The sequence below is a fragment of the Pygocentrus nattereri genome, chromosome 16 (assembly GCF_015220715.1).
Source record: "Pygocentrus nattereri isolate fPygNat1 chromosome 16, fPygNat1.pri, whole genome shotgun sequence".
In the NCBI taxonomy this organism is placed as follows: Eukaryota; Metazoa; Chordata; class Actinopteri; order Characiformes; family Serrasalmidae; genus Pygocentrus; species Pygocentrus nattereri.
Window position 1 is genome coordinate 11,941,540 of NC_051226.1, and position 12,051 is coordinate 11,953,590.

At 38.8% G+C, this 12,051-nt stretch overlaps 1 protein-coding gene across 1 annotated transcript; it reads right to left on the minus strand.

Annotated features, from left to right (window-relative positions):
* Nucleotides 1-1,129: 1,129 nt before the first annotated feature.
* Nucleotides 1,130-9,717, minus strand: LOC108437782 (globoside alpha-1,3-N-acetylgalactosaminyltransferase 1-like). Its single transcript, XM_017715141.2, has 3 exons — nucleotides 9,441-9,717; nucleotides 5,793-5,858; nucleotides 1,130-5,175 (listed from the first exon to the last, which is right to left on the minus strand). Exons 1-3 carry the CDS (start codon nucleotides 9,472-9,474, stop codon nucleotides 4,295-4,297), a joined length of 981 nt encoding a protein of 326 aa, XP_017570630.1. The 5' UTR covers nucleotides 9,475-9,717; the 3' UTR covers nucleotides 1,130-4,294.
* Nucleotides 9,718-12,051: the final 2,334 nt, after the last annotated feature.

The following is a 12,051-nucleotide window of genomic DNA, read 5'->3' on the forward strand; positions in this document are numbered from 1 at the left end:
TGTGCTGCTAATCTGTACAGCAGTGAGCCCTCTGGCCACCTGTTACGCTGGTAAATAAATGTCTCAGGTCTTTTAGAGGAAATGGTAGTGTTGCACAAGTCTGGTTGTTCTATAACACATTTTTAAGCTTTTATAATTGCACATTATTTGGTATTTGTTAATGTTTAGAGGCAAAATAAACCCTTGTCTAGCTTTTCTAGCTCTGTGGCTAACCACCAAATATTCTGTCTTATACTATTTGTGTGTGCTGCCAGTAAGAAGAAATTCCATTGTTCAGCTATGCTTCTGAGTCAGGCCTCTATTTCACCAACCCCACGATATTGTTACTGAGTTTTTTCCTTATCACTTTATCTCATAGCAATTGTGTTATGCCTAGGACTTGTAATTTAAAAGCCCTGACTTTGTCCTCAGCTGTGCTCCTGCAGAAGTGGGTGCTGTGTTTTTAGCAATACATACAGTAGTTAACATTCTCCATCATGGTCCTGGAGGCCCACTGTCCTACATATTTTAGTATATTAGAATTTTTCTTGCTTTAACACATTCACTCAACTCAGTAAGGGCTTGTTAATGAGCTGATTCGTTGGATCAGGTGTATGGGGAGCAGGGAAAATGCTAAAAAGTGCAGGCCAGTGGGCCTTCAGGTCCAGAGTGGAGACACACTGACAAAGACTGCAACTGAACAATAGCAAGGATAATTATTAGAACAGTAACTGATATTAATTTTGTCAACATTGCTATGAGAATGTGTCTGAGAGGTCTGTACTAGGCCGGCAATATGAGCAAATTAAATATCCATGTGTGAGACCTCTTACTGAGTAATTATCTTTAGCAAACACAACACCTATTTCAAATATTTGCTGCCAGTCTTACTAGTCTGGTGCAGAATGCTACTCTGAGAGTGAAGTAGAGGCTGTGTTTTAGGCTTTTGCACTCCAGATGACAAGGTAAGACCCTCAGGGCATTTTATACACTCATGCACACCTGCACTATCTCATGCAGTCAGTCCTGGCAGCAGTGTGATTATGCTGAATGTTTTGGTGTGGTGCACTGAAAGATCCAAGACTGGGCGTGGGGAAGCTTGTGTGAATCTACCAGATTAGGCCCTGCCTAAATAAGAGCCTGCCACACCTTTAACTTAAAACTTGGTGTTTAATGTTACTGTGTATGCACATATGAGGAGGCATACAAAAACATATGTATGCACATGTACAGCCTGAGACATAACTGAGAAAGAATAATAGGATTAGGCCCTTCTACATGTGTTTCAGCAAGATGAATGCTAGATTAACAAACAAAGCAGCGCCAAAGCCCCAGCATACCACTAACATTACAGGGTGCTAAATCACTCCCCACTTTATGTTATAAACACAAGTTTGCTGTGTTCACAGATGGTTCTGTTGTGATGTGCTGTTTACATTGCAATGACTGATACTGGCCTAGTGAACATGGTAAAGAAAAGTGAATGGTGTGTACATGCTAATAAAGAAAAGCGTTCAGTTTTGACTTAAATCCAGTTACTACAAACATCCTGAAGACTAAATCAAGATATTAGCTTTTGGTGTCTTTGTATAGGCCTCTGTTGTACCTGGACCTGGCCAGAAATATTTGGATTGAAGGTTTAATATCTACCCTTTACATTTTTGTGGAAAACTGTAAAGTCACTTTGATTAGTTCTTGTCTCTCCTTTCATGTTAATGACAGATCCTCCCTAAACATCTGTCAGGAGAACAATGGCTGAAGCCTGAGATGATTCATACATGTTTGAGCCATTACGTCTGATTACATTTCCTCTCTTCAGCTCCTCCTCTTTGTTGGCACAAGTGCTCATTGTGGTGAATTGTTAGGGCAGAGGAGTGCAGCAGCTAAACCCTGTGCGGCTGCCCTGCCTATAACAAAGCCTGCCTGCTGGGGGATACAATACAGAATGGATTGGATCCTACCAACTCATTTAGCGCCTATTGTTTGAAATGAGCTACAATAGCTCAGTAGACTCAGCAGACAATTCAATGTGTAAACACCAAGTCTCCTATAAAGTTTTTTAGGCATGACCTTTTTTTCAAAATGAGTGCTTAATTCACTCATTGAAATAAACTAATTCAGAGTGGCTTAATATGAAATGATGCAAAGTAGGGAAACTTTTTGACTTCTTTTAGGTGATAGGAGCCAGGGGTCATGATGTCTATGCAAACCCAGTCATTGTATTTGTTATGCAAAATAACCAGTGAATTTACACACCTGCGTTTATCTTTACACAAAAAATGGAATTTACATTTTACACTAAAAATGATCACAAAACTGTGACATCACATGACATATTCGTAACCATTTCATCTAATTGCTTTTATTGAGGGAACTTCTAAAGGCATTAAATGCTTTAGATGTCTGGTTCACATCATCATGTGTGAACAATTCTGACTCTAAGTTTCTCTAGAACATTTTGCACCAATGTTGGTTTATGTACTTCATTGATCCTGCAAGGATCAATAAATTCTACAACAGACCACACATTCATATTGTAATAAAAATTAAAATTTAGCCTTGTGTACCTGCTACTGGAGTGAAGTTAAAATATTTCCTCTATCTAAAGCTGGTAGAAACGTGAGGCCCAAACCTTAGTGTGGTGTTTGACAGTGACATGTCATTTGGTTGGCTGCCAGTAGTAAAGAAGGTGGGACGGAGCCACCTGGTATGAAAAAGTGATAGGGGAAATGGAGGAGAAGTAGGAAAAATGTATAAAAATAGATTCAGATAGCCCCAGTGACACATGGTGGCAAAACAAACAATATCAATGTTTTACAGCCCTGCTGGTGGATTCCAGCGATGCATAAAATCTGTTGGATGCAAGACAGATGAATCTGCCACTTTAATTCACTGCATACACAATACACTGTGAATGCTGTTTACAGACTGTGCAATGACTCCCACCGAGCTGTATGTCAGCTTGGCTCGCACTTGAGTCAAGATGAGCTGGGCACACTTAGTTAAGGGGACACGTGAGGAGCAGCTACCAGTGTGTCCTTCCACTGCCCTTTCCTAGGATTTAAAAGCCTTGGAACAACAGGCCTGGTTAATGTTTGACCAGCAAAGCCAGTCAAAGTGGGTACCAACTACGTCGAGCCCTTATCACTCGAAAACACAAATGTTTGAGCCATATCTCTTTAGCAGCCACAGACGGTTCAGCTAGTCCTTTGTTTGACAAGAGAGAGAAAGCCAGGACATTTCTTTCCTTTTTAAAAGGAACGATACACTTAGGTTCATGATAGGGTTTCATTCCAATAACGTTATAATGGAAAGGAACTGAATTAAATGTTAATTATTAAAAGTTGTAAGAAAATGTGTATTTTAGTGTTATTGTAAGTCTTTGCGGTGAAAATAATCTTTCATATATTGATGCTACAATGATCTGTACATGCTCCACCCAAAAATATGTTCTTTTATAGCCACTATGGCGAGATACTGGTGAATGAAACAGTGCATAAAATTTAAAAACGTCTGTACTTCCACAAAATACACAGGAAAATAATCTTTCATACATTTATGCTACAGTGATCTGTCCATGCTCCACCCAAAATTACGTTCTTTTATAGCCACTATGGGAAGATTGGACAACCTGCAGTAGCACACAAACACCATATCGTTGCTGTCGGAACAAAACCTTGTATCTCCAAAATGGTAACTTTACAGGAGAAGGAAAAACCTCCATTACGTTCAATGTAAGTCAATGGAAGCAGTGGAGTTTTTTCCAAGTCATTTTTGCCTGTTTATTTTGGTCCATACTTCATGAAATTTACACGCAGTATAAAAGCCAACATGTATATTCATATTATGTCAAAAACTGAAAATCGTCAAAAATGAAGGTACAAGGTTTTGTTACGACAGCAGCGATATATTAGCATGTTTTTTTTTGAACACTAACTCTGATAGGTCTTTCTACGGACATGTATAAATTTAAAAAATGCATGGCCACAACTTAGTAAGGCATGGGAATAAGATGATGAAGTTGTGGCCTTGACTTAGTTAATGGGAACGAGATCACTAAGTTGAGAGAAGGCATTAGAATCTCATTCCTACGCCTTACTAAGTCGTGGTCATACATTATTTTTATTTTTACAGGATTTATATGGATATTATTTAAATTGTAACAAGATCTTTTATTTATTTATTGCTGCTGTTCTGTAAAGTTTGTCAACCATTTTTGGGTAGAGAAAGGATACTTCATTTATTTCTACTCCACCACCATCTCCTTTTCTCTTCAGCTAGCATCAGTATCCCTCTTTACATTGCCTTTCACTAATCACTTTCTGTTTATGGAATGAATCCTTTTTGTGGGTACTTCAGGGACTTGGGGTGACTCCCACCAGCTGTATTCTGGGGAGAGAACGCAGGTAGGCCTGCGGTTAACCAGGTAGCGGTTCAGGTAGCTCTCCTCCAGCTCCTGGGCTTTAATGTCCCTCTCTTGGTCCTGTAAAATGAGTAAAGAGCAGGCCCGGGTCATGGCTAAAACCTCTGAGCACAGGCCACCATAGAACTCGGAAGTGTAGTAATAGTCACCTTCGCCCTCAGCGACATAAGCCATTGAGTCTGGGTCCTTCTCGTAGGGATAATAATGTTGAGGCTTTCCATAAAATTCTGGATGTAGGGTGGCAGTCAACTTGCCCAAGATTTCTGAACCCACTGTGTTTGTGAACTCCTGGTCAGCATCAATGGAGTACACAAAGTCCACTTCCAAATGGATCCGCTCACCGATGATTGATGCCAGCAGCGCCATGCGCCGCAGACCTAGCCTGTCCCAGCCCGGCATTTCAGCCACAGGGATGACCTTCAGCTGCCTGTTGGGCCCTAGTTTCGGAGGAGGGTCCAGTTCTCTCGGACGGTCAGTCAAGACGTAGTAAGTGACGTAGAGGTTGAGAAGGAAGTGAAGCTCAGCAGAAGAAATGAGGTGGTGAAGGAAGTGGTTATAGTTCCCCACGGCCAGAATGGCCAAACCAATGCGGACATCGTGATGGGTAAACTCATCCCTGCGCCAGGCTGAGGACTCGCTGTCCCCCCACACCAGAGGAGCACCCCATGGGGTCTTCACAGGAAGCTCATCACCTTCCAAAGCTGGTTCTCTTCTCTCCACTTCTGACAGCATAAGTGTGGAAACTGCAGCCAACCTCTTCCCCTTCAAATAGTCTGGAAAAAACATTGCTAGCAGCAGCATTTTCCTTTTAACATAAACATTATGACATAAACTTTATTCACCCCATAAGGCAGTTTAAATGGCAGTATATTCAACAATACTTCATGACAAAAACATAGCACATAATCCTTTACTATGTTTCTGACATGTTTCAAAAGTAGAAAGTATACTCTTAAAAACAGTTCTTCAAGGCTCCTTAAGTAAAGAAAATGGTTCTTTGTGGAACCATGAACACTGAAACATAGCATATGAATGCATAAATGCTTCTGAGCATGGTCAAATGGCTTCTCTCCGTGATAGAATATCAGTTGTGTACAGTTCTTTAAAGAGCCCTTTACAGTTCTTCATATATTCAAGAATGAGTCATATAACCCTTTTTCAGTACTATAGAACCCTTTTTGCAAAGTGTGTAGGTTTTAAAACATGCAAAGATTCAGGTGCAACTGTGTTCAAATCTGTTGGATTTACTCTGCAAGCAGATATTTTTCCTTAGGAATAATTCAGCTTCTGTGAGAGCGTGACTGAGGCATGCAGCAATACAACTAGTGTAAGGAAGCTTGGGGCCTTGAGCTGAAAGCAAGCTGTAACACGAACAAGATTCTGCACTTACAGATCAGTCCGGAGAGAACGCACACACACAGCACAAGCAGTCGTCTCCGGTTTACACAGTGAACACCTGTTGAATAGACATTGAAATACACTTGTATGCAGTGCCATGTACCATCTCCGTATGAGAATTATAGTGAGATTACTACATTAAATACCACATGCAGGGAATTTCATGCAAGCATTTTGCCTACATCAGTCTAATAACGGTGTCTGGAGTGAGATTTTCTAGCTTAAAGACTAGAAAAAATATCTCAGGGGTGCAAATCTGGTCTGAGGCTGGGACCAAGGCTTAAGTCTATATATAGCATAAAAGCAGGTATAAATGTCACCTGCAGATAGTTAACACATTGGTGTATATGTTATGGCTCATGCATCAATATAAAAAAATATTATCAGCATCATACATTTGCTGACTCATATTCATCAGATTTTGTTTTTGTTGTGTTGTTTGTCACTGAAACACAAATAAAACAAATTCTTGTAATTGGCCTGTATCAATAAATATTTTAGAAAAAATCTTTGACAATGACAAATGTGACTAAAAGAAGAGGGCAATAAATAAACGTATTTGCATATGTCAGCCAGTGATTATGGTACAGGAAATAGGGACATATCACTGCTTCATTTCTGGATTCTGTTGCATTTAATGCACATAAAAAACATACATACATAAAAAAAACATTTAGTGCAAATTTAACTCACTTCATAACAGTGGGACGCAACACAGGGGCATCAGACACACGTTCACAACATGACTCAACACTTCCATACGCTTAAACTCCTCAAAGTAACCGGATGACAGTAGACAGTAGAGCTACACAGTCCTCAAACCTTTCGAGATGTGACCCTTTAAAAATCATTTGGAAAAGGTAACTCTTTAAAACTCTTTAAAACTCTTTTTTAGCTGGCTAATGAAGAAAGAAGCCAGACTTCTAACTATACAGCTAGGAAGCTGAACAACACAGCTGTATTTATCAGCCTCTGTCAGCAGCTACACTAGTAGTCAGTTGTTTATAGCAGGTGGGAGTGGGTTTGGGGGACAGTTAGAAAACAATGATGGGTGTCATTTAGGCCAGAAGATGGTGGTTCAACCTCGTTTCTCCTTACCACAAAGTTTACTTCTTTAGTTTTTCATTGATGTTACAATGCAAGTGTAGTTGTTCAATTTGTTGAAAAAAATAATAAACAATTAGGATTAAAACCTAATGGTTTTGTATTGGCTTATTGATTTCCACTAGAGACCACTAGTTTACTGTAGAATACCCTTTAGGAAAACATTGAATGCATTCAGAGTCAGCAATTGGGCAAACTATTAGGATCCTTTACATTGTGAAATCAACCCATTAAAAAAAGCCAAAACACATTACAAATTCATTAGGAACTGACAGAAACACTTTCTATGTTTTTCAATGGGGATATAAGAATAGCATACAGACATTAGTTAGTTAGTTACAGGATGTACTACTAAATCATCATATACTTGCTTCAACATGTCTGGTGGTGAAGTAATGTGTCATATTGAATCAGTAACCACATATGCAAGTCTAGGTTAGATTCAGGTAAAATTGATCCAAATCTAGTCTTTTTCTTCATTTGTGAGACAGACTTGTTTGTTTTTTGTTGTGTGTGTGTGTGTGTGTGTGTGTGTGTGTGTGTGTGTCAGTGTGTCAGTGTGAACAGGAAAACACACTGAATCTGAAATGTTCCATTCTGATTTGGGCCGCTTTGGCTACGTTCACATTACAGACATCATGGCTCAAATCTGATTTTGTTTCACAACCAATTTTTCTAACACAATGGTTCACATAATAATGTGAACAAACAAGCGTCCTGTATCCTCCTAATACTCCCACAAACTCCTAGTCAGCAATGTCACATGAATGAATCATGTGCCATAATGAACAGCAAACAAACTAACCCACAGAACAAGCCTGTGCTGTGAAGATGATCTCTTCATTATAAGAGCGAGACAAAGATGTAAAAGTGTCAGATGTGCTGCTCTTCCATAGTTTCCTGGCACTGACTTCAAGCTGAAGCTGCTGCCACGTTAACGCTGACTGAAGCACAGTAGAAAAAAGCTCATAAATTCCGATCTGAACGTTCTCATTGGCCGTGTTCAGACTGATGGCCCAAATGTGATTTTTGGCACATCCAGATTTTTGATAGTCTGGACAGCAAAAAACACATAAAATCATATTTTTGCCAATCAGATCCAAACCACATTTGGAGGGGGTTTGAAATGCAATTTGAAGGGACTGCCCATGTGGGAAATATATGGACATATATTTTTCTGCATTTGAAGTGCATTTAAAATACATTGCAGCCCAGGCTAAAATACATTTCAAACACTAAAATGCAGTTCAGAATATATTGACATATTGACCAAACACATTTTAAAATACATTTGTTGTAAAATGTGTGGGGAAATTTTATACCTAGAAATGCACCATATAAAAATATCTGTAAATATATTTATCAAGAACATTTGAAAATGTCTGAAAATATATTGCACTTTACTGTTTGGAATACCTCTTGAAATGAATTTGTATTCCACTATCTTAATTTTAAACACTAACCAGTAAACCTTTAATATGGCAAAAGCAAGTCCTTCAGTGATTTGGTATACTGTTTATTGTAAATATATTTATACATACATCTTACTGCAAACACACAATGGTTAATGCAAAGTAAAATGTAATATGCAGCACTATTTAGTTATATCTGTAAACTTTGCTGAAACTACTTACAATTAAATGTATGTAACACACCGTAAAATATAATAACAAATACAAACAAATGCATTTTAATTATATATTTAACAAATACTTTTTTGGCCATTTTCACACATTGCAAAAATATATTTGATAACTACATTTGGATTTTTTCCACTTGCATTAGCTTCCATTCTGTATTTGTTTGCTTTCACAATTAGAAAAAGCACAGAGATCGACCATTTTTGTGGTTCTACTCCTTGTCCTTCAAGTTTGAAAAATCAGTTTGCACATGTAAACTGGTGACTACAAGCTTCCATTCTGTTTGTTAGCTATGTTAGCCATGTAGGTCCAGTGCAAAACTAAAGAAGCAAACTTCTACCACCAAAGATCTTTAGGTGATCAACTACGTTTGGGGTAAGGAGACAATTTCCTCAGGTACAGTGCTGCATATATTCAGCTCATAACTGTAAGTCACCTCATAATGTGACATAAGAAATTGAATGAATTAAACTGCAGCCTGTTGAACTTTTGTTGAACTGAAAGCTTCTATGTCTATGTGCTTTGTCCAAAAGCAGACCGCTTGCTGAAATCTGCTACAATCCCTCCAGTATATTCATGTAAAAATAAGAAAAATGACGCACGCTTGAAATGTTCGCCACAAGACGGTCAAAGATAGAACGCCTAATCTGGTTATGGCAGTCCCAGAATGTTTTCATAACATCTGAAGAAAAAGCCTGCTACCCCAAAGGCAGGAGGAAACCACAGGCTAACAAAACATTCTGAAGATTGCAGAAAAATGCAAAATATGGATGATTAAGTAATGTTTCTAAAAAGGAGGACCAACATGGACTAAGTGGGGAAGCCAAGGAAAGAGTGAAAGAGAGGAAGCAAGAGAAAGACAGAGAGAGAAAGTAGCGGAACAAAATCTCACTGACCTGAGGGCAGTCTGGAGCATGGGAACAGTGCCATCTCTCGCTCTTTCTCTCTCTCTTAAGCTCTCTCTTTTCTTTTTCACTGTCTCATAACTAGCCCTTCTCTTAATTTCTACCCTGATGTTTTCTCTGTTCCCTCCTCTGTTTCATTTTCAGCGCCATACTCGTCTGTTGTCTCACTCACTCTTTTCCTTCCCTCTCTCACGCTTGCTGTCCTCGAGGTTCAGGAATCTGTTCCACTGGCTCTGACCCAAAGCAGCCAGATGTGTGGGGAATCGAGGCCAGAAGGAATAGAAGAGCAGATACTTCTGTGAGGCAGCAGTTCAGTGGTATGCATACTGCAGTGGAAGCACGAGAAGAATTCATGTATAATTAATGTGTAGAAGAAATCCACACACTTTCAGTATCACAGAGTTGTTTTTGACTTCAAAAGAAAAAAACCCCAGAAAACTGTCATTCATAGGCCTATGTAAAATATTAAATAGTCAGTGATATTTGATATATTTAAAGTGGAATAGCACTTGCAACCACTGTTCTAAAGATTTTACATGACACTGCTTGTTTGTTTTGTTGTGTCATGTGCATGACTTTGGTCTTTTTACTACGATGTGCTTTCTGCACACCTGCCAACTCACTTTTTTGTGCAATTTGACACCACATTTAGTGCTGTATTGATTTGTCATTTTGAGTTGAAAAGGCTCATATTCTTGGATTTTTTTCACACTTGTTTGGGTTTATTTACCAAAAACAGACATCAATTATTTTTACATAACCACTTTCCATCTTCTCTTCATCCCTTAGAATTATGCAGGCTGTTTTTGGGCTGTGCCTTTAATACTGATGTATGTAAAAGACCTCTGTTCTGATTGGCTGTCCTCTGTTTGTGCCTCATCCATGAAACATTCTAGGCATTTCAATTTGAACGGTTTGAGCAAAACTGCTACAGGCTGAACAGGTAGGTATATGCCAATCTGGGGTAGGACTAAACATGGCAAAATGTTTATTTAAATGGAAACCGTGGTGCTTTGAACATTCTGTTGAATTACACAAGGGTTGCAACTATGGCAGCTGGGAAGGCATTGCATATTCTGTTAATAAAATACTTACAACAAACATGTTTTCTAATGTCTTCAATAATTGTATACACCAAGCTGCAACAGCTGCATCTGTCAAGGACTCTATTAGAATCTATTGTGTCCACTGCCTTTTCAATGCAGGGAGGTTTATATACATGTCGCTGCTGACTGGGATCTCAAACACGCTCTTCAAATGAGAGTTTCACAAAGTTTCAATGAAACATGTCACTCAACATGCCACAGCAAGACCCGTTTTTTTGTTTGTGACCGTGTGTTCTCTTTTGGGACCTGAAAACTGTGCCTGTCTGGGGTTTATAATTAGCCTAAAATGTCTACTTTCCTGCTGTGGTTTTGTTGGCTCTTGGCCCTCTGTTCAAGAGCTTTCTCCCACTTCTGCCACAAGATGGCAATATATTCTTTATTACATTCATCCCTCTCAAGTTCTCTGTGATGTATAGAGAGGTGACAAATTAAAGGAAAAACCTGAAGCAAAGAACAGAGAAATAAAATGATCTCCACAAGTGGTGTGTGTATATGGTGCACACCAAGACAGCAATACAGGCCTGAATGCCAGACCCCTACAGTGAGGAGGTCTGGGGGCTCTGTTATACCAATGGGAGGCATTTTGCTGACATTTGTTAAAAAAGTTAGAAAATCACGTCTACATTTAACACTCTAACCTAATCTGCAGTGACACTGTGGAGCTTTTTTTCTGTGTACGGGCTTAAATGGGTATTGTTTTTTATTCTGCATAGTTCAATCGCTAATATGTAAACAAAATAATTAAAAATAGTTTGATATGAAATGCTTGCCAACTTGAAACTTGCCAACACTTATTTCTTCACAGTGGCGGTGATAGGAGCCCAGGGTTACAATGTTTATAACACACATATAGCCATTTTGTTTAAAATCACAACTAACAGAAAACCTGCATGTGTTTTATATGCAATGCTGACAGTAAAATAATGAAAAAATATTGGTAAAAGTAAGTTTTCATTTGGTATTTGGCCTAACAGGTCTTATAATGCCCTGCATGTACCTCTCCACCATAATCTAGTTTTGTAACTACATTTTAGGCCAAAACCTTCGCAAAACTATCACAAAACAATGTCTCAGATATCAGGCAGCATATTCATAAACATTTAATGTAATAACTTTCTAATGCAGCTTATAGATTAGGGATTAAACTCAGGTGTCTGGTTCCTATCACCACCACATTGAACAATTCTTTCTCTAGAAGTCAGCATTTCACATCAAACCACCTTGAATGATTTAATTATGCAGAGATTTTGAAAATCTCCCTTTGTTAAATATGGATCTATGTAACATAACCATTTGTTTTTCTTGCTTTCATGTGTTTCCTTTCACTTTGTATATTTACTGCTGAAACATTCTCTCACAAGCCAATGTGTCTGAATTATTAATGGTGGTGGGGCGGGCAGGGGGAATTTAGCTCTTACTGATAATGCACTAACAGGATGGCCACACTTTGCAAAACAGCACGCGTCACAAAGCCTAGACACATAGACAACAAAGCG